The sequence below is a fragment of the Myodes glareolus genome, chromosome 12, assembly GCF_982192425.1.
Source record: "Myodes glareolus chromosome 12, mMyoGla1.1, whole genome shotgun sequence".
Classification (NCBI taxonomy): domain Eukaryota; kingdom Metazoa; phylum Chordata; class Mammalia; order Rodentia; family Cricetidae; genus Myodes; species Myodes glareolus.
The window spans coordinates 4,639,290-4,666,734 of NC_142037.1; the positions used below are offsets into that span (position 1 = coordinate 4,639,290).

At 40.1% G+C, this 27,445-nt stretch overlaps 1 protein-coding gene across 3 annotated transcripts in view; it reads right to left on the minus strand.

Annotated features, from left to right (window-relative positions):
• Positions 1–654: 654 nt before the first annotated feature.
• Positions 655–27,445, minus strand: part of Gng2 (G protein subunit gamma 2) — a 112,693-nt gene continuing 85,902 nt past the window's right edge. For all 3 annotated transcript variants that reach the window (XM_048426481.3, XM_048426480.3, XM_048426479.3), the window contains 2 exons: positions 16,504–16,619; positions 655–4,073 (listed from right to left, as the gene is read on the minus strand). In XM_048426481.3, the coding sequence (XP_048282438.1) occupies positions 3,945–4,073; positions 16,504–16,590 (216 nt within the window). In that variant the 5' untranslated portion in view covers positions 16,591–16,619 and the 3' untranslated portion in view covers positions 655–3,944. The remainder of the gene's footprint in view (positions 4,074–16,503; positions 16,620–27,445) is intronic.

Below are 27,445 nucleotides of genomic sequence, written 5' to 3' on the forward strand. Positions count from 1 at the left end.
TACTGGGGGGAGGTAGGGTTGAGACAGGAGGATTGCATGTTTGAACACTGCCTGGGGTATGGGATGAGTTCGAGGCCAGTCTGAGCAATACAGCAAGATCCTGTTGATGTTTTAAAAAGTAGAAAAAGAGCTGAGCATATAGCTCAATGACAGAATGCTTTCCCAGCATTTATGCAACCTTAGGTTCAAATCTAGCACTGACAGAAAGTCTTTGCTGACTGAGAAAGGTCTTTGAGGAGACTGCTGAATCTAGAATTCAAAGGTTCTATCTTCTCCAGTACAGTTTTAAAATCACAGACGGATAATAACACACCCCACATACAGTGAGGGCAGGGGTGTAGTTCGAGCAGGTTAAAATATCTACACAACTAGAGTCTCTGTCTCTGTCTCTCTCTCTCCCAGCCTTCAGAGTCCCGAGCACTCTCCCTCCCTTATTTCTTTGCTCCCAAGGGTTGAACATGAGGCATAGGGACCAAGGGAGAAGTTTTTAGACAGAGCTTCAGATGAGCTGTATTTTCTCTTTTTAAAATCTGCTATGTACAGACTCCTAAAGAAAACCATGGATCTCTGTTTCCCCATCCCCGCTTCCCCAGGTCAGCACTGACATGGGAAGTGGTCCATAGATCTTTGCAATGAAAATGACCCCATAGGAAATGAATCTGAAAATTCCATTTATTAAAACAAATACATGGTTTATGTGGGACAGAGATGTGCACACTACATTCAGGTTCTCCTACTTTAACATTCTAAGCCAGGCATGAAGACTCCCACCTTTAATCCCAGCATTCAAGAGTCAGAGGCAGGTGATCTCGGAGTTCGAGGCCAGCCTGGTCTACAGAACAAGTTTCAGAACCGTCAGGGCTACATAGTGAGACCCTGTCTTGAAGAAAAAAGCAAACAAACAGATAAAATCCAACCCAAAACACAACAGCCGCCCCGCCATGTTCCTGTTCCCTTTTCTTTAAAGGTACTTTCCAGAGATCTTATACAGGAAAAGTATGGAGATCTCTAACAATTGTTGGGCTATGAGTCAGTATTTGACACATAATATCCATCATTTCCAGGAGCAGTGAGGAGCAAGCACTAGGGAAAAAGGAAAGGTATAAAAATCTCCTAAAGCCCACTGGCTTGATTTTCTCAAAATTCATTATGTGGATATAAGCATATGAGGAAAAGTATGACACTTAATTTTTCTTTAAATCCAATGATTTAAATTTTATCTTACTTGCTTTCAAATTGAAAAACATTTTAAATTGGAGTTGGTGTTGAAAATGGTTTAAGTATTTTAATAGACATTGCATTATAAGTATGACATTTAATATCTCATAATTCCATGGCAGATTTTAACTACTATGCATATAGAAATGAGGTTCTTAAATAACTGAGTTGGTTTTCTATTAGTTATCTTAAGATAAAATTATGCTGATGAAAATTATGGTTGACATTCAAAAGAATTAAGCTCCTTGGAGACCCAAGTAAATGAAAACTTTTCCTCTTTAATAAATACAGACATTAATAAGTCAGAACTGATTTTGATTATAGCTCTATACTGAAGGATATGAAATTGTGAAAGAGACAAGATAGTTTCCTGAAACTTCCTTTCAGAAGGGGAATGTATTTCCTGCCTTCTCATTCTGTAGGCATGCTCACAAAATATTCATAAATCCTTTTCATTGTTAGACCTGTACAAGGTGTGTCGTGAAGACTGTGATTACACTTTAATAGCTGCAGAGGTCTAAATTTGCACAGAAGACCAGAATCCTAGTGATGCCCTCTCACCAGCAATGAGTACCCCTAGTTAACACATGAACACATCTTTTTGTTTAAATGTGTGACACTGTCAGCTGACTCCACGGTATTCTCAGTTGCACATGATGTAGTTCTGTAAAGACTGATAGCTTTTTTTTCAACCACTAAATCTTCATGAGCATCCCACCAACGATAACAAACACCCAAGATCTGACCAGAAGAGAATTCGTGGAAATTGCATTCATGCATTGATAAATGTTCTGGTATCCTCTTCTTCCCACCTCAGGCATCAGTTTTTATTGGACGTATTTATTCCTTTATCTGAAGACCCATAAAAGAGTTAAGAAAAATATTTACCAAATCTATTTCAAAATGGGTCATTTCATCTTATTCTTCCCACAAAATACCCCTCCTCCAAACACACAACACACTTTTAAAAAATGAGGGAGAGAATGACAAGAAGAGATAGTAAAGTTAACTTGGATTTGGTGGTCTTTTAGGATTTGAAAACAAACAAGATGTACAGGAGACTCTCTTTGACTGGGAAGAATGCAGAAAGCATATAAAGGCTTCCAGGGCCTTCCATTGCTGCTGGAGGCTACAAGTACAATGGAAAAGAAAAGAAAAGAAAGGAAAAGGGGAGGAGAGGGGAAAGGAGAGGAGAGGAGAGGAGAAGGGAGGAGAGGAGAGGAGAGGAGAGCAGAGCAGAGCAGAGCAGAGCAGAGGAGAGGAGAGAAGACTCAGTGTTTTTTGTGGGAAGAGAGAGTGCTGGCCAAAGGAAGCTGCAAATAGGGCAAAGAGGCTCTGACAAACAGAGTAGAGAACAAAGCACTGATTGCTTTGACATTTTGCAGAAGTGAAAAATGAGGACCATGTCAGTGGGAAGAAGGGCCGGCTGTGGGGTTACTCAAAGTGTGCTTGGGGTGTTTTGTCTCTCAAACAGCTGGTATTCTGAGGGTGCACCTTCTTAGAAGCTGGGAGTTTATTCCTTCTGATGTGTGAGTTAAAGAGCCATAGTTTTCTAGTTATCAACATAGAAAATATCCTTTTGCATATGATTTTCATGATTCCTGGAGAGTGATATTGATGATATTCCGACAATGCCTTCCTAAGTCATGGTGGATCCCTGCCCGACATTCAGTGTGGGTTTACTGCACTATCCTGGATCCTGGGTAAACCCAAATGCTGTGGATTGGGGGAATCTGATGTGAGGTGCTTATACCACAGTTCACTAGGAGGTATTTCAGGCATGGCTAAGGCGCTGAAGTGATCTCAATTTTCAAAATACAGAGAACTTTTTCTCCCCTCTCTGGCATATTTTTCTCTCTCACTTTTCTTAGCTTTCCAGTTGAACAACAAAACTTCTGAATGGATGCAACATGGGAACATTTTCATGCAGTATTACTCAAAAACTATCACAAAGATATGAAAGCACCAGTCACAACACATGATTTACATTTACTTGCAGAATCAAAACTATTATATACAAATATTAGGAACAGTGGTAAGAGAACACAGACAACCGGCATTGTGTGTGTGTGTGTGTGTGTGTGTGTGTGTGTGTGTTTGTGTGTGTTCTTTTTTTATTATTATTCTCGTGGAGACATACCGTGGGGAACATCTTCCTAAACATCACAGCTATTCAATTATCCTTAGAGTTCAGTTTAATACACAAACCCAGCCTTATCTCCACAGTATTCTAATAGGGAGGGGTAGAGAAAGAGAAAGGGAAGGAAAAGAACAAGGCACGAAAGACTAAACATGGATGCCATTAAATAGAACTGTGGCAACATGAGACAGCAGTTTATCAGAGGGCATTTAAAGACAATTCTCATTCCCAGAAGGTCAGTCATATCTCAGCTCAAGACACTGGCTTTATTGTTTATTTTGTTTTTAAATATGAAGCAGAAATGTAAGATCTTAAAGGGATAGCAGAAAAGAAGTGACACCGATTTTGTTTTTTACACATTGCCCTGCTCCAGACAGGTCTGCAGGGTCAGATCTCTAAAGTTGGGATGTGGAATCGGCTTCCATTCTCACAAGGGGACAATTCTTTAGACATGCACAGCCTGGAGTGTCCAGGATGGTTCTCCTTCCTCTCTTTAAATGCTGCAGACCAGAAAGGCGCCCACCTTGATAGAAACTCTACATTAATGTCCCAGGAGCCCCGGGGTCTTCATCTTCCTCTCAGAGACTTAAAGGATAGCGCAGAAGAACTTCTTCTCCCGAAAGGGGTTTTCTGAGGCCGGGACCGGGGTCAGCAGTGGGTCTTCCTTGGCATGTGCCTCACAGTAGGCCATCAAGTCCGCAGCCGCCTTGGACACCTGCAAGGGAAGGCAGAAACTTGAAAGGACAGACAGGCATGGACCCAAACACCCCCGGTGCGGTTGCTCAAGTCTCAGCTTTCTGGTCCACCACGTTTGTGTTCATTCAGTTCAAAGGCCAAAGACTGAAAGTGAAGGGAGACATTCCACCTGCATAAACTTGGCTTCTTGACCGCAGACAAGGGATCAATGGAATTGAGCTGACAGGACTGTTGCCAGGAGGTGAGAATCTAGCGTAAAAGGAGCCTCAAAGGCCAAGGTCACGTAACATCAGGGTTCTGCAGGTGCCAACCCTGTTATTCTACTTCTGTGTCCTACACTTTAGGTGCTGTACCTGGTGGCAAGGATTATACAAGTGAGATAATCCAGAAAAGACATCCAAGACCTCATGTACAGGAAGCTTTTCACAAAGGATTGTTACTATATATCTGTAGATAACATATATATTATAGAATACATATACTCATATATGTGTGTATATACATATCTATAGCTATTCTCCTGCTTTTCGAAATTCTACTAGGAATGCCAAAGCTAGACTGGTACTACCAAGGAGGCATAGTTTCAAGTATACACACACATGGTGATATCATGCAGTACTGAATATATACATTACAGTATCACTGTTTGTGGTCTCCAGTAGAGGTGCTGCCCTGCTTTTGGAGAAGATGGGCTGCACATCCCAGCTCCTTGTGAGAAGTTGCCAGTGGTGCTTTCCTTTGTGATTGTTGCACATTTTTTTGTTACTTGGGGAGGTAAATTTAATTCCACTAAGGTGTCCTATCTGCATGCAAAGCACTCAAATCCCTGGCTAGTTCCAAAGGTGGAAATTAATTCTTCACACATCTTTACCTAACTTGATAATAGCAAAATGAAAGGTAATTGACTGTTCGAGACACAGCTTCCCGAAACAAGAGCAAATGTCAGACTTAGAGTAGGAATCGCAGCAATTTTTTCTTGTCACGACTTTTACTTATTTGAGCAATATTCATTAAACTGGAGCTTAACTGCTAAGTAGCAGAGATTATAAAACAGCAATACTGAAATCACATTTGTTAGGAAGAGATCTGGTACCATCCACACCTACTCACCCACGATGCTCACATACAAACACGTGACATGAAGTTTCTGAAGCAGAAACTTTTGTGAGATTTTATTTTTATGTGTATGAGTGCTGCATGCATGTCTGTGTATCCTGTGTGTACATTGTTCCAAGAGATCAGAAGAGGGCATTTGATCCCCTGGGACTGGAGTTACAAACTGTTGTGAGCTGCCATGTGAATGCTGGGGACCAAACACAAACCCAGGTCTTCTGGAAGAGCAACCAGTGCTATTAGTCACCAAGTCATCTCTCTAGTTCCCAACATGCTTTTTATGACCCAGAAGATACTAGAATGAGAAAAATTAATAGCATGGAGTTGCTCATAGTTTATATTTGAACAAATTATTATAAATGATTTCCTTTTCAAAATGTATTATATTTTGTTTCCTCAACTAGATTGCAGTCCCCTTGGATGATAATCTAACACAACATCAGAATCTTATTAATAACTCAATAATTGCTGATATCTGTGACCTTTGCTATGTGTCAAAAGCGTGTAAACCATGTTATACCAATCTGTAGATTGTATTGTACATAGTCTGTAGAGTAGTACCATGTATCTGTAGAGCAGTACCGTGTATCTGTAGAGCAGTGCCGTGTATCTGTAGAGCAGTACCGTGTATCTGTAGAGCAGTACCATGTAATACCGTGTATCTGTAGAGCAGTACCGCGTATCTGTAGAGCAGTACCGTGTATCTGTAGAGCAGTGCTGTGTATCTGTAGGCCTTTAACATCCTCATGCTTTGTTCTTTCTGGTTTTTCACTCCTGTTTTTCTAGCATTTTTTTGAGGGGGGGTGGACAAAATCTTACTATGCTGCCTTGGCCTTTGCTATGTAGTTCAGGCCGGTGTACAACTTGGGATGCTCCTGTCTCAATCCCTTAGACACCAGGCCTACGGATGTGTTCCGTCATATCCAGCACTGTCCTCACCGTGTGTGAATTCTAGGCCTCACTAAGCAAGTGCGTGGCTTAGGTCTCAGCTCAGAACAGCCAACTGTGAGTGTTCATGTTCCTGATTTAAACTCTGCTTAGACTATCACAGTTTCCCTTACCTTAGTGTAAATTATGCGACAATCTGCCTAGATTTTATGCTCTGGGCTTAAACACTTGGCACGTGAATTATTTTTATATTTATAGGCCCAGTGTTCTATGAAAACTTGTCTCAGCACTTCAGAATAGTTTTTACCTTTTCTGTCCTGTTGATTCATCCTCCAAAAATGTGCTACATTGAGATGCCTTGCTGTCATCTCCATAGAGTAAAGCACCATCTTCTCTGTGACAACTGAAATAGCTGGTTATATAAAAAGTCTGTAATTTGGATTCCCCAATGGGCCTGAGGATAAAATTTAAAGAGTAACCTATGAACTTTGATGATAAAAACTATTCCTTTATTTTTTCTAATGTCAAATGAAAATTTATCATCTCCTTTCTTTATAAACAGGGATGCAAGCATGAGCTGTGCAGGCAAGACAATCAGTTAATGAAATCAGATATTTTCAATCATATTACGGTCATCTTTACATCTCAACATTGTATTTATATTTACCCACTTTATGGTTATAGACATGGCATTAGACTATATAATAAAGGAATATATCTATAACCATATTATATATATATATATGTTTTGAAAATATTTTTCAAGGTATGCTATTATCTAAAATATTTTAGAAAAATATTCTAATACACTGTATTTCAGCATAATTAGTTTCCTTTGTAGTTTAAAAAGCATCACTCTGAGAAGGGGACCATAAACTTCAGCAGACAACTAGTTAGGTCAAGGATACCAAAATGTTTAGGAAGCTGAATGACTGCTTTTGAAGCTGTCACAAATGTTGTCATCATACTCTGGATGTAAAGACAGTTTAAACATTCAGATTGCCTTATGTAACTTCCATTTGAAATCGTCAGTTGTTCCCCACTATACTTCGTAGAAACAAAAACATCATATAGTAGCTTGTGGATCCAGAAAGTTTGGGACTTGGTCCTCTCTAGTTTCATAACTTCCTACTTTCCCCCATTAATTTTGAAAACTCTGTAGTCTTTTCTGCCTCATAGTTTTGTGTATCTGATTCTGAAACATTGTCTTTCTTTACATCCTCTGCAGTCGGCTTTATGTTTTTTTCTGCCAGTAATCAATAGAAACCCAGTTCCTGACAGGGCACTCAGTGATCACCTTGTCCAAACTCACTTTCTTCATCTTTTTCTGTCCAACTGTGAATCTTCTCATTCACGGACACCATGCCCCTACCAGTATGATCATCTTCTGAGCTTGTTTATTCGTATTTTCTAACTCTGAAAGTACTCTTTGGTATGAAGGCAGTAATTCCTGTCTTATGCATTGCTGTATCTTCAGTGCTAACACATAAAAGAGACTCAAGCAATTACTGAAATAATTCTCAGATGTAACCTTAGTCAACAGATATTTCATTCAACTACTAGTCACCATGTGTCTAATGCAGGTTCTACGTGCTACAACCATCAGAGAGCACAATACAGAAAAATGCCTGTTCTCAGAGAGCTCTCAGTAGTCCAGACTTCCACAACGGATGGTGATGGAGTAACAGAGACTGAATTCTCCCACCTCAAATCAACTGGACAAATAAGGAAATATTTTCATGATGGTGCATAGGCAGCATATGACAATATCACCTTCATTCTGTCACCTCGGCTACAGCAAGGAAGAGGGAAGTCCAGAATATGGCAGTCTTCATGAGTTGAAAAAAAGGGTAACAGAGAAGAAAGAGTTACATGGGGAAGAGAAAGTTTCAGAGGCCCAAAGGGCTCCTCTTGACTCTGCTGAGCACTGAGGAGAACCTGTGTGAAGGGCATGTAAGGCTCTTCAAAGAGCAGTAAGGATATCCCTGGAGATGGTACAGGATCTGAGCAGTGTTTGTCTTCACCAGACAGAAGAGAATGCCTCTTCAAACACAAAATTTCGAGTAAGGACTCCAGAAAGGTATATTCTTTCTGTGGTAGAGGCTGAGGGAGGGGGTTCTTTTATCAAAGTATTAAAGTCCAAATAGATTTAAATGTTTCTGAGCAACTTAACTGCACCCCACATTAAAACTCAAAAAATGTAAAGGAATATTAAAAGTTACAGTATGCTTCAAGATCAGATTCACAGTGTCTAATCTCTACAAAATACTGCCAACTGCAAAGAAGCAGCAGGAGAGTTTCACTGTAGTGGTGAGACAGACATATGACTGATAGGATCCATGAAATGGGTAGATAAGGATGGGGCCAATGAAACTATTTAAATATTCTCTATATGATCAAGAACACAGAAAACATGAAAACATGACCAAAAGAGACATGGAGGATGTGCAAGGCATCTTCTGTGGCAAAGAGGATGTGCAGAGTGGAAGCTTGGTTCCCTGCAGGAGAGGAGGCAGACAAGGTTGAGACAAGGTGTTGTCTCACTGTCAGTAAAGGGGGTTAAAATTGTAGAAATCAAAAAATGATGCTGCTCCTTTAAGGAATAGAATAGGACTTGGTGGTTTGGGTATAAATACATGCTTATATATACACATACATACAGACAAAGGAAAAACAGATACGAAGTGTACATGAATGCTTATGTGTTGTGTGTCTATATGTGAGCATGCATGTGCATTTTCTAGCTCCATCCAGGGAGAGGACCTGGGAGCAATTAACATGCTGCATATCTAGATCTTTGTTTTTAAAAGCTGTTCTCAAACGAGTCAGGGCTCATTGGAGGAAAGGATGACTCCAAGGCTGGGCAAGGAAAATGGAAGGAGCACCTGCTTTTGCTCCAAACTAGGCAAGTGCTCAAGAAAGGAGTGATTCACACCAAAAGGACCCAGTAACTAGCTCTGAACCCATGATAATTTAACATAAAAATAATAGACTACAAGGGTTGAAGTAATGGTTTGTGTGGTTAAGAGCATGACTGCTTTTCTAGCCAAACGGGGTTCAATTTCCAGTATTCACATGGCTGCTAGCAGGGGATCTGGTGCTCTCTTCTTCCCTCCCAGAGTGCCATACACATACATGGTGCACAGACTCACATGCAGACAAAACATGAGCACATATAAAATAAAATAATGAGAAATCTAACAAAGATTATCAACCATTGATTAAAAGGGGACACCCTGAGCCCATAGCAATGTAATTAAATACATTTAAAAACGGAATGTTTTTGAGGAATAAGAGAATTAATTACACAATCTAGAGCGACCCAAGAACTGAAGACCTGCAAAGGGGAAAAGAACTGCTTTTCACAGAGAAACATTGAAGACAATATCTTAGTCAATAATCAAAGTTAACATTACTAGTAACTGATAACTCAAAATCAAGTCTTACTTGAGGGAGGAGGCACAACAGAAGAACACTTCATATGGTCAAAGTTTTCTAACTGGAATTTATTCAGAGAGAAATAGCAGATAAGGGGGACAGCAAAATGGCTCAGTGGTTAAATGTCCTTGTGGCCAAGCCTCCGGAGTTTGATCCCCAGGGCCCACGTGGTGAAAAAAAGAAATGTCAGACAAGCCCAAACTGAGTGACCTTGCATAAAATAAATGGCCCACAATCTTAAAATCTGTCAAAGTCAAGAAAGCAACTGTGTTACACAGGACAGTTAAGTGCAAAACAGGATTTTCAATCAGATCCTTTACTAAAAAGGGTATTATTGGGGTAATTTTCAATGTTTAGATGGCCCATTCCTTAACTTATTCCAAGTGGTAGGAAAATAAAAGCCCTCGGCACTGTACCTATGACTTGTCCATAACTGAGATGTGATGTCTCTAGACCAGGAGGTTACTTATGACAGCAGCATTTGTCTTCCAAGACTGACAATTGCTGAACTCCAGCTATGCTTAACCTCACTAAATACAAACCAAGGAGCAAGGAGAGGGGAACTCTGGACAGCCCCAATAAAAGCCATCAGACTATGGCTGTAAACTCTGAAATAAAAAGAACCTGTTCTAGGTAGACAGAGATGCCTTGATGTCTCTGAGAAGTTGCAGAAGAGGCAGCTTTCTATTGAAATAAAAAACAGATCTCCCACCAAAATTAAATGAAACGAAAAGATACAGTTCCATCTATACTACATTCCAAAATTGAGTTTCCTCCTCAAATCGATGTCACAGAATGCATGCAGGCTATCAGGCAAAGAAACAAACCCCTGAGAGGCCATCATTGCCTCTGCCTGTGGGAAGTTGCCTTGTGTTGGAGGGTCTCAGTCATGAAGTCGCTTCCTCAGTCGGCTCACCTGCATTAATGCAGTCATCCAGGGCTATATCAGTCTCTGGTGCAGCTGGTGTTACAAGCTTATTCCATCAGGTTTGGCTAAGACTCCGTTTTCCCTGAAAACTAGGCTATTTTAAAAAATTAATTTCCCAGGGATTTGAAACTTCTAAGGTTTTATAGTACAAACGAGGATCTCAAATGCTTGTATTTTGTGTTTTGAAAATTTTTAAGTAAAAATGGAACTAAATATATATATTATAATATCATACATATATATGATGAGACGTCTTATGGATAACATGTCAAAACACAAAAATCATTTACATTTTGCATGTCTCATGCATATAACCTGAGATAATGCTACATAGTATTTTTGGAAAGCTTTTGATTTTACTACGGTCTGTCAAATGAGGTCAGTGTGGAGCTTTCCTCTGATAGCAGTGTCTTGGTGCTTAGGAAGTTTGGGAAGACTGAGTTTTTTTCTTTTTCTTTTCTGTTGTTGTTGTTTGTTTTTGTTTTTGATCTTTTGAGACCAGGTTTCTCTGTAGCTTTGAAGCCTGTCCTGAAACTAGCTACTAGCTCTTGTAGATTAGACTAGCCTCAAACACACAGAATCTGCCTACCTCTGCCTCCTGAGTGCTAGGATTAAAGGTGTGCACCACCACCGCCTTGCTAAATTTGGAGTGTTAGGGTATAATGTTTTCCTAGTAGCTATGTACAATGCATAAGGCTAAGTATATACTTTCTGATGGAAAAATAGTCCTCGATTGTTAAAAACTGTACCAGCCCTCAAGAAACTAAAGTCTCACACTCATATCAACACAGAACAGAATTTAATTGAAAACATTTGCTTCAGTTCCAGAAACTGCAAAGACTTGAGGCTGACTGTACTTGAAAGTCTGTAAGTTCTTTGCATGCTTTATTGATTTTATCATCCATAGAGATGTTCTCAATTGTCCTATAAAGAGGACTATAGCATATTCTTTCTAATAAAAGTAAACATATTGCTTTGAGAAAGGAATATTAAAGCTTTCAACTTAAATGCTGGAAAAAATATTTGCAAAGCCCCAAACCTAGGCTATGCCCCCACTCCCAATCTCTCTCTTCAGAGTCTTGCTGTGCAGTTCAGGCTGTACTTGAACTAGCAGCAATTACCCTGTCTCTGTCTCTCAAGTGGGATTACAGGTGCACACCACCAGACCTTGTCCTGGTGGAAACTATCTTGTCTCTCAGTACAGCACTCTTTGAAGTTCAATTCCTACACACTATGAGTCTATCATTATAAAGATGATCTAGTTATTAGAAATGCCTAGACTTGACTCACTAATTTATGTATTTTTTCAATCATTAAAATTAGCCTACCTGTTTATTTTTGAATTGTTTTAAAAGGTGCACTGCAAATGGAATTTACTTACAACCACACTATGGTACACAATAATTTGACTTTAAAACCACCCATCCTACCCCCCTTTTATACAACATTTGAATTCTCTCTAATTGATGCAATTTTACTTATCTAATTACGTTCACACAAGAGTCATCAAAAAACCATGGAGAACACAAGCACTGCTTTTACCTTTCAGGGCATGCAGTCTGTTTGGAACAGTTTAGTTAATAAAAGTTAAAGTAGCAAATTTGGTAGAAATAGAAAAAGATTCATGAATGGGTGGTGATTTGAGCTGATACTTAGTGAAAGTATATGATTTGCACAGACAAGAGGGGTTTGGGGTGTGGTGTTCCAGGGAGGAACCCGGAATAACCAGGAATTACACACACATTGTTAAAGCAGTAACGAGCATTGGTTGAAAGGAACATTGGAAATAATTAGGAGAAATGAGTAAGTTTGAAATCTTTATGTGAGATTAGTTTATGAGACTTATCAGTTAAGAAACGACCGTTTCCTTCATACTCCTAGCCTTGGATCCGCCCCCTTCCTCTAGATTATTTTTATAATGGTAAAAGTTGACTCTGTCAAATAATATCACCCTAACTTACAACAGTCCCTGGCCACTTTCTTATCCGTACAGGAGGGTTAATTCCTAGGAACCCTGATTTCACACTGTGGTGTGATCTTGATAGCAGGAAAGTAAAGCTAGAGGTGTCTGCGTCTTGCTAAACAGGAACGCAGCCAATATCTGCTACCCTTATGGAGACAGTGGGTGGCCACCTTGGGTCTGTCATATGCACCAGTCATTCCAAGAATCCACTCTTCCCAGGAAACCCAAATGGCTCATTATGGAGCACTCATGGTTCCCAGTGGCTTCCAGTTGTCCCTTCAACTGCTGACCCCACTGCTTTTCTGTCCATGTATTCTGAAACACCTTATATCTTCTATAATTAATCCTCACTTTCTGCTTAAGCTAGATAGCTTCGGTTTCTATTTGATACCCAAAGAGTTCTAATATGGTGATAATAAGATAGTTCCTGAAACCCTGCTGTCCTCTACTTCTGTTTGTGCTCCCTGCCCTCCTTGTTCTACTGTTAGTGTTTGTATATGTCCTGCTTTAGAAATTCAAGTGCCATTCCACAGCCCCTCACTACTCTTCCACGCTGACTCCCTTGTTTTCATTCCCTATCCTTGAAGTAAATGCTAAGGAAGAGAGGAAGGTCGTAAGTGTCATTATTATATGCCTAGGGCTTATGAACAGATAAGTCCAAATCTCCCAGGAGATGTGATACAAAGTTTCAAAACAAAAAGTGTTATTCAGGTCCAATAGAGCAGGCTGGATCTTTCTAGAGACCACCTGAGGGATAAGGTACCTCTTGCTTACATGAGACCTTTAGAAGCTCCAGGCAGCTGTACTCTATCACCTCTTATTAAATTACCTTAGCCATAGCTGATTCTTCCAGAAGTGCATAAAGCTATCATATAATGAGGTAACTGCTGTACCTGGAAAATCATCAGCCTGGCATCCTCCAAAAGTCCCCCCCCCTTCCATAGAAAGAGGGTGGAGAAGTTAGAAATCTTGGGGCTCTTGAAAGACCCCTGAAAGCAGATGACCAGCTAGCTAGTGTCAATATAGTTACAATTTTACCCAGCGGGGAAACTAAAAATAATCTGTTACTTCACCCCAGCATGCCTGCCTGGCTGTGTGATGCAGAACAAATGTCCTAGTGCAGGCGGTTGCTGGATTTCCATCAACAGAAGGTATGAGGGCCACAAGAAGATTTCAGACATGGAGATAAGACTGCCTGGGAGGTGGTCACCTGGTGCATGAGCTCGCTCTCTCTCTCTCTCTCTCTCTCTCTCTCTCTCTCTAGCTATTTATTATTTATATCTCTTCAGAGGGCAATTAGGAGTTGGCTTTGACACCTTTGGTAATTATGCTTCCTGGATATTTTTGCTTATTTTGATAGTAAGTCTTTGTTCATATCTTTTGTAACCCCTCACTGTGAGACAGATTATCAATGTTAAGACATGTTTCTGTTCATTCCTACCTCTAAAAACCTATTAAGTACTGGCAGTATGGAAAATAATTTATTAGACAATAAATTAAATTTAAATTGTCAATAAAATATTTATTAGACAAATAGATGAATAAATGGACAGATAAAAAACATCAACCTCACAAGGAGGTCCTGGAAACCTTTATCAAGAACCTAATGATTGGTTTGAATCTTAGGGAATCAGTATCATTTTCCATTAATGAGGTGAAGAGGTGGACAGTCAAAGCTTGGAGGTTCCTTTTGAGGGAATCATAAGTGGTTGACAGTTTAAGATTCGCTGTACAAGGGATGCGGAACTGGGGTAGAACAAAGTTTCCAGGGGGAGAGGAAGATGGCTGAGGAGGGCATTTCAGCACCCTTGCCTGTGATCATCTTTAGCACCCATCAGAACGCCACACTCTTCCTCAAGAGCAGTGTCTGGGGATTCTGAGGAGTGACAGAAAATGCCAGCTCCAGCAGAGTTTCACAGAGAGGCCAAAATCACTATTTCTCAGAAGGAGGATGCGAGGCTCTTGCATTCCCCTTAAAGGAGAAAGGAATGTCCCTGGGACACCTCCCTTCTCCTAACAGCTAGGGGATGAAAAAGAAGAGGCAACAAAGGAGGAGAAGGCGGAAGGCGACAGAGGAAGAAAACACACAGGAAGGAGCCCTCATCTCATTCACAAGCAAAGAAGAATAAAAGCCATGGCAAACAGAGCAGGATCTGATTGCAGCATGGCCCTCCACCAGGAGTCCAAGTTTACAAAGGAGGTTTCTAGTGGATGGGACATGTCCTGGATGTTTGCCCAGATTCTTTGTGAAGATGAATGAGCACCTCTTTCACTATCCGGGACTGAGGAAATGGTGGTGAGAAGGTTCAAACCTTTTGCCCTGAGGAGGCCGTTCTTAATTGTGGCTATTATATTCGAATTAACTGAAAAATAATAATTAAAAAAAATACTGATGCCTGACTCTTAAACCCAAGAGATCCTAATTTAATTGGCTTTTGTTTTCGTGTGCTTTGGGAATTGGTCTGTTTATAGAGTCCTTTGGGTGATATAAACATACACATGGGCTGAGAACAACTGCTTTAAACCAGGAGCCAGCAAACTTGTTTCATAAAGGAACAGAAGGTCATCATTTGGAGTTTCATGGGCTATGCAATCCCTGATAACACTTCTGTTCTGTGGCTGGAGTGTGAATGGAGCCACACACAAAATATAAATGAATGAGTATACTTGTGTGTCAATAATACTTTATTTATAAAAACATTGTGTGTGGCATACCCCAATGTATTCACTGAACAATCCAGACTTTTTAAAGTGTAGAGAAAAAAAGAAAAATACTAAAGTTTTTTTTAAATGCATTTATAATAATGTTCTATTTTATTTTATTTGAGTACAATGGGATATGTTTCTGAGCTCTGTTTTCTAAAATGCTTTTGAGAAAGTAAAATTGATTATTGGCAAAATTTATCTTACCATAATCCATCTTTTAATAGCTATCTACTCATAATGACATAGTGGGGTTAACTTCACATTTAAAATATGCCAAACTAATGGTTTGAACAAAAACCTTGCATCTCAGCCAACCTCAACAAGCTGATGAAGTCTGAGGCATGAACGAAAAAGTAAATTACTAACATTCATTAAACTTTTCTGCTATTTTATTATTTTAGAGAAACCAAGTATGACTTTGTGCTTGTGGAGGCCAGGGGTGAATGCCAGACATCTTTCTCTATCACTCCTCCCTCCCCTTATTTTTTGAGACAGGGTCCCTAACGGAGCCTAGGGCTCACTGTTTCTATTAACTGTCAGGCTAGCAAGTCCCTGAGATCCGCTCGTTTCTGTGCACTAACACATTTGGCTTTTTTCTTTTTACATTAATTTAAATCACCCACCCACACTGTGTGTGTGTGTGTGGTATGGTGTGGTGTTATGTGGGTGTGGTGTATTTATTGTATTTGGGTGTGGCATATGTAGTATAGTATATGTGCAGGGTGTGTATGTGTGATGTGGTATGTGGTGTGGTGTGTGTGTGTGTGTGTGTGTGTGTGTGTGTGTGTGTGTGTGTGTATACTACAGTGCACCTGTGGAGGGAAGAGGGAGTCAGTTCTCTCTTTTACTAAGTGGGTTCTGGAGACTGATTAGATTGTCTAGTTTGGTAATGAGCAAGCGGCTTCACCATGGAGCCATCTTGCAGGCCCCAGACTTGACTTTTTGCGAGAGAGTGCTAGAGAGCCAACTCAAGTTTCCACGCTTGCACAGAATGTGCTTTGCCCACTGAACCATCTACTTAGCCTCAAGTGTGACTCTTGTGCTTTGAAGAAAAAAAAAATTTAGTAAGACACAAAGATGAAATTTTTTTCCAATGGTGAATGAAAAAAACAGAATAGACTTATAAAACAGTCACTTAGTCTTAGGTACTGAATGTGACAGAAAATGTTAGAACCCAGAATGAGAAAAGCATCCTGATTGGATCAGGGAGGTGACTAGAGGGTGGAAGTCTCAAGTGCTCTCCTATTCCCTTGGGACACCCCAGGAAGGTAGAGGTACCTTAAAAAGATGAGTATCACCAGGATTATTAAACCCACTCCTATTCTTTCTGATATTGCCCATTTTTACAGAAAAATCAAATAAATGGCTGCAACTTAGTCAAGCTGGATGAACTACAGATGATGATACCCTCACCTTTATCCTGTCGATGTTGGCTTCCATCTTCAGCTGTTCCACCAGTTTTCTGGCTTGTGCTATGCTAGCAGTGTTGTTACTGGCCATTGGAGAGCAGGATTTGGTTTGCAGGCACTCTAGAAAGCAAAGAGGAAGACTGCATTAGAGAGTTCACAAACTGCAGAACATACATTTCTTCACAGCAGACAGACCTCAGAACAGTGACAGGAACTTGGCCCAGTTCCCTGGTCATCTATATCCCAGTCAGCATTATGTATAACTAACAGGACTTGATTTCCCTGTCCCAAAGACATGTTCACCAAGTCAGACAGAGTAGAATATACTGGTATGATACGTGAGTGTGTGTGTGTGTGTGTGTGTGTGTGTGTGTGTGTGTGTGAGAGAGAGAGAGAGAGAGAGAGAGAGAGAGAGAGAGAGAGAGAGAGAGAGAGACTAAATCAACTTGATTTATAAAATGCTCTGAAAGTGGTAGGATACTGGTGTATACTACCACTGTGTGGTTGCTGTGGCTGCTGTGGGTTGTGGGTGCTCTGTTGTCAGAGGTTGGGTAAACTATCCTTACAGAATGAGAAGGCAAGCTGAGCTGAGAAGTAGGAGAAAATTCAACGGTCCTTCAGTCTCAACACTATTTCCCGTATTCTGATAGAATCAAGCTCCACCCTGCTGCTTAGATTGGTTACCACAGGGACACTACACTAGGACAGCAGGGGTGGTGGTGGATGGGAAGGGTGTAACTTTTCAATGCCACTTAATTGTACACTGTGAAGAGCCATCCCTCCACACTTGGAACTGTGACCGAGTTCACAGTTGTTTTTCCCACAATCCTTCAGGAACACAACTGCATTGTCAAGGGGAGACAGAACCATATCTAAATTGATGTCTAAAGGACATTAATTAGTTTAATAGCATTTTTCTAAACTAAACACAAAAAACTTCTTCTGGGTCATGGAAACTGTGCCCTTGTGCTTTGAAAATTACGTTCTCTCTCTGTTGTAGATCATGGGACAGCATCTCTGCTACAACTTTCAGGGCCCCTCATATGGTGGGTCCCCACAACCCTTCCAAACTTTTCCTAATTTTATTTCTACTCTCTTTCTTGACCCATCATATCATTTTCCTCTATTATTATTGTTCCTTTTTAAAAAGCATTCTGCTTTGTGTTTGGAGTCTTCCCCCAGATTTGATGGGATCTTGCTCTTATCAAGGTTCCATGCTATTGGTGCGGGAGAATTGTCTGTATTCTGTCAATCATGTATTTTAATAAAACACTGATTGGCCAGGCAGGAAGTATAGGCGGGTCAACCAGACAGGAAGTAGAGGCGGGGCAATGAGAATAGGATAAGGCTAGGGAGGAAGAAACTCCCTCGGCCACTCCTGCACAGATCACTGAAGAAGCAACATGTAAGCTGCCCCCGCTGGAAAAGGTACTGAGCCATTATGGCTAACATAGATGAGAATAATGGGTTAATATATGTTATAAGAGTTAACAAGAAGCCTGACCTAATGAGCCAATCAGTTTATAATCTTATGAAGTCTTGTGAGTGATTTTCTTTGGGCTTTCCAGTTGTGGGGTACTGGGCGGGACAGAAACCCCAACAAGCTGGCCCTCATGTTACATATGGCGCCCAGACGTGGATAACTGAATCCACAGAAAGCTTGAGAAAGCTTGGGAAAGAATAGAGTAAAGCATGTTTTGTTGGTAGCAGCAATTTCTCGGGTCTACTTTGCTTGCTAGAGGCAAGCAAGGCTCTCATCTAAGAGAGGCTTCCTGACTCAGCTTTAGCTGCAAAACTTTGTAGCTCATTAAGAGGTCCTGCCACGAAACACTTAAACGGTGTTGGTGAAAAACTGAATGCATGCTTTTCGGTTTTCAGCCGTAGCAGGAAAAAAAAACCTGCGCTGTTTTAAAATGCCGTCTTTCTGGGCTGCCCTGCCAGGGCAATCTCTGACTCTTTCAGGCAGGCAGTCTGACTGAGAGTGGTCTGTGAGCAGAATGCTGCAGCTTGCTTGCTGACAAGGACCTTGAAACGCCATAGAGTTGTGACAGTGAACACAGCTCTGGCTGGTACCTCTACCATGAGTCTGGAAAGCTAAGAAATGGACTGGGTCTAGCCATCAAAGCCACGGTTTTAGACTCATGTGGTCAGAAAAAGCGATATACAGTAAAAAGAGAGTCAAAGAGGAAGGAAAACCTCTAAATGGTTTACTATGAGTTAAAAATATATGTAGGCTAAAGGTTAAAGTTCTTACGGTAAAAAAGGAAGAAAGAGAGTAGTTGGGTGTGGTGGTATACACCTTTAATCCCAACACAAGGGAGGCAGAGATAGACTGACCTCTGTGTCCTCAAGGTGTGGTAGTACACACCTTTAATCCAGTGCCTGGGAGGCAGAGACAGACAGATCTCTGTGAGTTTAAGGTGTGGTAGCATACACCTTTGAGCCCAGCACTAGGGAGGCAGAGACAAGTGGATCTCTGTGAGTTCAAGAACAGCCTGGTCTACAGAGTTATTCCAGGACAAAGATATATACAGAGAACCTGTCTCAAAAAGCCAAAAGTTAAAAGAAAAAATAAAAGAAATAGAGGTTAAGATAAAGTTGCATAAAGATGAAAAATACACAGAAAATCTTGATACTGTATGCTATTATGCTCTCTTTGACTTGTTTGAATGCTGAGGAAGGAGCAACAGCTGCTAAAAGACTTTTGTTTATAAATGCTGCTGAATTAACCCAAGATAGGTATTTTGAAAATACCTTGGATTCAGAACTAAAGTCAAAGGGTATGATACTTTGGAGAAGGGATTTTGCTTTTGTTTCCACAGAAAATGAGAAGCTGTGGATTCATTCTGAGTTAAGAAAAATCAGGTTCGAAAAAGGAAGGCCACCTGAGAAATCTCCGATAGGAACAGATGGCCCAGAAGACAGAATTCTACATCCAGAACAGGTTCAAGACTGCTGCCTGAGATGATCAAGACTCACAGGATACTTCAGTCAGGACTTGATTATAACTCTACATTTTCTTTAGGTCCCCATAAGATTATCAGCACCCCCAACCAGCAGGAAGTAGCCTGAAATACTACGCCCATATTCCCAACAAATGGACTATGGGTATTTTCCTTTGTTTAAAAAAAAAAAAAAAGAGGGAAATGGTGCGGGAGAATTGTCTGTATTCTGTCAATCATGTATTTTAATAAAACACTGATTGGCCAGGCAGGAAGTATAGGCGGGTCAACCAGACAGGAAGTAGAGGCGGGGCAATGAGAATAGGATAAGGCTAGGGAGGAAGAAACTCCCTCGGCCACTCCTGCACAGATCACTGAAGAAGCAACATGTAAGCTGCCCCCGCTGGAAAAGGTACTGAGCCATTATGGCTAACATAGATGAGAATAATGGGTTAATATATGTTATAAGAGTTAACAAGAAGCCTGACCTAATGAGCCAATCAGTTTATAATCTTATGAAGTCTTGTGAGTGATTTTCTTTGGGCTTGCCAGTTGTGGGGTACTGGGCGGGACAGAAACCCCAACAAGCCAGCCCCCTCATGTTACATGCTATCATTTAAAGCTACCCCTGGAAGTTACTGACATTTGGCGGGGTAGCAATGACCTAGAGCTTTAATTTAACTAGAGTGTCAGACCCAGGAAATGAAGCATGATACACGCCATTGATTGACACTGATAGTCTTGTTCTTGATTCATTATACTACAAGTTGTAACCCTGGCTCTCTTTGGGAAACTTTATTATGTAGGGATAGAGTGGGACAAGATTCTTCATCTCAAAAAAGAACAAGGGCATAAAGAAAGCCTAAGGCATGAAGAGTAAACCATAATAAGTCATAGACAAATTTACCTAATCACTAAAATAAAATTCTGCTTTGTTGTCATTTTAATTACCAAAAAGCAAAAGATATAAATGATCTTTCTAGTATTAAGAAAAAATGATATGAGATTCCCCTCTGAATACTGTGACTATTAGTTAATAAAGGAACTGCTTTGAGCCTATAGCAGAGCTATAGGGAAACAGAGCTAGGCAGAGAAAACTAAACTGAATGCTGGGAGAAAGAAGGGCAGACTCAGAGAGAAGCCATGAAGCCTCCACTGGAGACAAAGGTGCTGAACTTTGCTAGTAGGCCATGACCTTGTAGTGATGCACAGATTAGAGGAGATGGGTTAAATTAAGATGTAAGAGTTAGCAAATAAGAAACTAGAGCTAATGGGCCAAGCAGTGAACTACATTTAAATAACATAGTTTCTGTGTGGTTACTTTGGGACTCTTGGGCATCTGGGAAATAAACAAGTGGCCTCTTTACAACAAATTGGCACCCAATGTGGCCAACTAAAATTCACATAAAACCTGAGAGGACTTGGAAAGGAATTCTAGACACTAAAAAACAAAGTTTAGCCACATTTTTGTTCCGAATGGGCTTTGTTTGCTGATTGATTGCCACAGCTCTCATAAGAGAGGTCTTTCCAATTCAGTGATAGTAGAAAAAAAGTCACACCATTTTGAAATGCTGTCTTTCTGGGCCATGCTGCCAGCTCAACTTCCAGTTCTTTCAGAAGTCCGAGCATTTAAATGGGGTTTGTAAGAAGAGTGTTAAAACTTGCTTAGTGACAACAGAGACCTTGTGTGCCTGAAAATGGGGTAATGTGCATGGTCTGCAGAGGCAATAAATGGACTTCCACCATATTGAACTATGCAGAGCAAGCAGGAAGTACTGGAAATACCCTAGAAACGCCACAGCTTAGATTCTTAAGTGTTTAGCATTTTAAGAAGTGCTTCTAGTCAAAAAATATTACAGATATGCAATGAAGACAAATCCAGATTTAAAAAGATCTCTAAATGGGTCACAGTGTTGAGTAATTGTACGTAGGCTTGGGAGAGAGAAGGGAAAGAGTATAGTGAGTTGGAAAAGAAGTAAATTGTTTTTAAAAATAGTCTTTAACGAGACAGAGTACAGTCAGAGATTAAAAGGAATACAGAAAAATAAACCACATAAAGATGGAAAATTCATAGAGTCTGGATTATGTATATTAATGTGTTTTCTTTGAATTTTTTGACTGTGAAGGAGCTAAGTAACCAACATATACATTTTAAAGGTAATCTTGATTTCAGAATTTGGGACTAAGGATATGTTGCTTTGAAAAAGAGGTTCTTCTTTTGTTTCCACAGAGGATGAGAACTTATGGATTGCTTCCAGACTAATATGGTTTGATGCAACAAGACCCCAGAAATGTCACTATAAAAAAGTACTTCACCCAACTGCTGACGTAAATGAACCTAGCACACAGGATACACCATGAAAGACCCGATTAACAATGCTCCTAATCAGCAGAAAGTAGTCTAGAGGACTATGCCTATACTCCCAAATATTGTTTATAAATGTTTATTTACATTTAAAGGGGAATATGCATTAGAGATTTGCATTGGTATGGATTTTGGTCTATTGATACAAATTTAAGGTCAATTTTGTTATCCTGTGTGTGTGTGTGTGTGTGTGTGTGTGTATGTCTGCTCTTGGTTAAGGTATTGTGATTGTGCAGATCATTTAAAAATGTAATGTATAATTAAGAAATATAGGTTAATAGAGAGTCATTTATAATAGTCAAGCCTGTAGTCACGTTAGTTAGATTTTCTAGATGTACAGAGATGTATTTCAGATGGATAAGGACTCTTCAAACCTTTCAAAGACTTCAGAACATGGCATTTAAAGTGTTTTTAAAACTTAGAACTTTTTATGACAATGACACACTTCTGCTCCTGGCAGTACCAATCTAATTTAAGAGGAAGATGGGCATCAAAGAGGCTCCTGGTGGAGTTTGTTAGCCATTTGGGCAAGAAACTGCTCTTGTCTAAACTGCTTTATGATATGCTGTGTAAACTGAACATGCAGGACCCACAGAGAGATGACTGCTGAACTTGCCTAAAGGTGAGATGAACCTTTGAGGTTCCTGGTTCATGAAAGAGTCTGCTAGACATTCTGCAGGACATAGAAAATAGTGACTGACAAAATGCCAATATAGGTGGAACTATCTTTAAAATTTCCTGCTTCATGGAAAAGTCTGCTGGATACAATGGGCCTACAGGTGAAGATGGGTGCTCCAATAGTACAGAAGAACTTTGGGTGACTGTCCAGTCAGTGAGATGTCTCTGTCAATTCTAAAGTTTTGGAAGTTGCTTACAACACACTTCCTGTTAACTTAGGTAATATTATATCTTTCTGCAGTCTTTGATGGAGTTGAAGAATTTATAGTTATAATTTTCCTTAGTTATGATAAAAAATAAAGTATATATAAATATTGTAACTGTAATTCTTGCTTGATAAAAGCTTTGTTATATGTAATTTTATTATATTAAAATTAAAACCTTCCTTTTTATTTAAACAGGAAAGGGGAGGTGATGTGGGATTTCCCTCTGTATGCTGTGAATATTATTGGTTAATAAAGGAACTGCTTTGGGCCTATAGCAGAGTTATAATAGGGGAACAGAACTAGGTGGGGAAAATTAAACTGAATGCTGGAAGAAAGAAGGGTGGAGTCAGAGAGAAGCCATGGAGCCTCTGCCAGAGACAGAGGTGCTGAAACTTTACTGGTAGGTCATGACCTCGTGGCAATGCACAGATTAATGGAGATGGGTTAATTTAAGATGTAAGAGTTAGCAAATAAGAAGCTAGAGCTAATGGGCCAAGTAGTGATTTAAATAATATAGTTTCTGTATGATTATTTCGGGAGTCTTTGACAACCAGAAATAAACAAGCAGACTCCTTACAACAGAAAAAGTCTATAAATTATCTGTTTAGTAATTTTTCATATATAATTCTTCAAGATAAAAGAAGACATTATGTATAATTCTCTCTTGAGTCCCTTCTGAGACAGTTAGAGTAGTGTGAATGCTGCAAAACAAGCTTCCCAATATTTTCAGTGTAAGGCAATTAACTGTTCCCTCAACTTTGTTTCAAAGGATTTGGAGATAATACAATATGAGGGAGGAATTGAAGCAATGTCTGAAGCAACAAGGAACTCCAAACTGTGCCTTCAGATATTTGAAGACAAAGAAAGGGAGAAATTCTTTTAAAAATAAAGAAGGAGGAAAAGAAGAAGGAAATAAGAAAGAAAAAAAGAAAGAAAGAAAGAAAAAAGAAAGAAAGAGGTTTGAGGGATGGTTCAAATCGTAAATGAACTTGCTGCCAAGTCGGATGACTTCAATCCCTTGAAGGCCCACATGGTGGAAGAAAAGAAATGATACCAGCCAGTTTTCCTTAGATCTCCATACGTGCACCCTATGCATACACACACAAACACACACACACACACACACCACCACCACCACCACCACCACCACCACCACCAAATAAATTTAAAGGCTATGATTTAATCAGCATCATTAAGAACCTAGTCATTGCACAGGGAGAATGTGTTTCCAAAACCCAATAAATATTTAAAAATCTAGCAAAACTTTACAAAGTCAAGATGGAGTATTTAATATCCCAGTCAACCTGGCGATAGAAATGGCCAGGGCCATGGTCCCTGAACAATGATTTGTGAAGCTAATGTTTTTGCTGAACTAGAATTCATTCATCACATTAGAATGCAGATAATCATAGAGTGACTGGACCTGCCTGGACCTGATTTAGAAGTCTTGGTCAACTATTCTTCTGTCTTGAATTGAAACTAAATGATATAATAACCTGAAGCACAGACCATAATTTGCCTCCCATCACTCTTTCCTCTATTAATTAGCAACGGCACTTTTTTTTATTCCTTTCCTTGAGTGTATATGTGTGTTACCTGTTTGTGTATGCTCATAAGTCATATGTGTATGGGTATGTGAGTGTGTAGGCTAGAAGCCAATGTCAATTGCTCTTAACCTAATTTTTTGAGACAGATTCTCTCATTGAATACAGAGTTTACTGAATTTTCTAGGCTGGCTAGCCAGTTAGCCTCATAGGTTCTCCTGGTTTTACCTTCCCAATCCTAGGATTACAGGATAGGCCTCTGTGCTCAGTGTTTTTACATAGGTTCTTGGAAATGAAACTTGGGACTTCATACTTGCTTGTAGAGCACTTTACCAACTTAGCTGTTTCCCAAGTCAACATTCTTTTCTGTTTCATAGAGATTACAGGAACCCTGAAGCATAGCTGAGTATTATCTACTCAATGATCTGTTTTCCAGCCTCCCTTACAACTAGAAATGATTCTCTAAGTTTTGGTCAAGGAGTGATTTCCTTGACTGAAGTACTTAGCCCTCATTGTCATTTTCCCTCCTGTTTCTGGCAACCTTGAACATTTCAGGATGAGTAGGAAGAATGTGCATTTTTTTTTCTTTTTAAGTTTTAGGGTCATACCCTTTCTTTTTTAAATAAAAATTCATTTAAAATTATGTGTCTGTTTGTGTGTGTATGTACACGTGTATGTTTGTACAGGTAGAGACTAGACGAGTGTGAAAGATGCCCTAGAACTGAAGTTACAGGCAGTTATGAGACACCTGATTTGGATGTTAAGAACTAAACTCAGATCCTCTGGAAGAACAACAAGCTCTCTTAGCTACTAAGCTGTCTCTCCAGGTCCATAATTTGCCTTTTGATGGCATTGTAGAGCTACCGGGCCAGCTGTGGACTTGGCTACCTTTTATGTGAGAGAGAAGCAAGGGGCATTTTGCTCACAGTTCTGTTACTGAGAGTGGTTGCTGACCACTCCAAATCAGCTATTAAACAATTAAATGTTCCAGTCTTGTCTCTTGGATTCTGGGCGGAGTCTGTGTCCTAATGTCTTTCCATGATCTGGAGGGAATGGATTTAGAGTGTGCTGTTTTGCTATTGCAGTAGTGTTCTATGGACATTCAACTACTGAAACAGCAGAAAATTATCCTGCAATCTGGGTATCTGAAATGTGGGATGGATCTCACTAGGCTAACATCCAGGGGTAAAGAGGATAGGCGGGACTCTCTCTGGAGGGTGCTGGCCTGGCGAAGAACGCATTTTTATTTTCTCTCGGCTTTCAGGGCATTCTCTATGGCTGAAGAAGGTGAGCTGAGTCCTTCTCACATTACTTCTTGGCTTTCTGAAGTCATATCTGTCTTTGAATCTTATTCCTATTCCTCCCACCTCTGCCAGTATCCCTGTAACTCCATTGTGACTTCCCAGTCATCCCAGATACTCTTCTTCTCCTTAAGTCAGCTGGTCAACAGCCTTAATTCCATCTGCAACCTGAGTCCCCTTTTACAGGTTCTAGGAATTGGGACCTGACCAAGTTCAGGGAAGTTGAAGTAACCAATTCTTTCTCATTGGATTTAAGGCCCACTTCATGAGATAGAACCCATAACCAACACTGTTAAAATATCCCCAAACCCAAGAATAGATAAGTCATGAGTCTAGGGGAAAAACTCAAACTGCCATTCTGCTAAAGGAACAGCAATACATTGACTTCTAATGACATTCTGCTATATCCACATATCAGTGTCTTATTCACAACTGGACATTGTGCAGAGAGTAAGAGCACACAGCCCTAAATGGGGTGCTCGCATTTAAGTCTTCCCCTCGGGGAACTATGTAAAAGAGGAGATGGAAAGATTGTAATGGCTACAGGCAATGGTTGACTCCAAAAAATCAGTGTCTTCTAGACATCACAGGACTGATGAACACATGAACTCACAAGAGACTGTAGTAACATGCACAAGACCTGCCTGCACAGGCCCAATCCAGAAAGGGTCGCAGAGAAATAAGCAGACTTCAGCCCCTAGCCAAGAAGCTGCCTCCAGTTGATGCCCAGGGGCAAAGGATATATCAGCTTTCTCCTATGGAGTCTCACAGGATATATTAACCACACTTCAGGGCAGGCCCTACCCCATGCGCAGGAGTAGTTGGCTAATACAAAACAAACTATATGATACATTTGTAATCTTTTTTTTTATCATTTTGCTTTTTTTTTTTGTCTTGTCAGCCTTTTACTTGTTTATTTCAATTTCTGGTGTGTGTGTGTGTGTGTGTGTGTGTGTGTGTGTGTGTGTGTGTTTCTTGTTTTGTTTTATTTTTTTAAAGAGAGAGGAAAATGACTGGGCTGTGGTGGCACACTCCTTTAATCCCAGCACTTGGGAGGCAAAGGCAGGTCTCTGTGAGTTCGAGGCCAGTCTAATCTACAGAGTGCTCTACAGCCTGGTCTACAGAGTTTCAGAGGAAACCCTGTCTTGAAAAACCAAAAGAGGTGTGTGGAGGGGAGACATATATGTGGGAAGGATCTGGGTAGAATTGGGGGAGGAAAACATTAAAATGAAAGAGAGAGAGACAGAGAGGGAGAGAGAGAGAGGGAGAGGGAGAGAGAGAGAGAGAGAGAGAGAGAGAGAGAGAAGGGAGGGAGGGAGGGAGGGAGGGAGGGAGGGAGGGAGGGAAAAAAAAAAGAATTAGGCCCTGGTTTTCTGAAGTTCATGCCCCTAAAGAATTTGTACTTGTATTGAGACTTATGCAAAATTTGAAGATCAGTAAAGGTTAACTTAAGTCTCTCAATAGCAAATTCACTGAAACCCAAAAGCAAGTTTCAAAAGGCTTTGAAAATGATGTGGAAGAAAACACATGCAACCCTGCCTTACGACTACTTCAGAAACATGATGTGAACTTTATTTGGGTTTATCTAAACTAGCAGTCCTCAACCTGCAGGTCATGACCGTTTTGGGGTCACATATTAGATATCCTGCATATCAGATATCCACATTACAATTCATAACAGTAGCAAAATTACAGTTATAAAGTCGTAACAAAATAATTTTATGGTTAGGAGTCACCACAACATGAGAAACTGTACTAAAGGCTTCAGCATTGGGATGGTTGAGAATCATTGAACTCTATAAAGCCAAATACTACAAAAAAGACCACAAATCCAGAACCAAGCCCAAACAAAAAAAAAAAAACAAACAAAAAAAGACTGAAGCAATATGGGAGAAAGAAGAGATGGACCA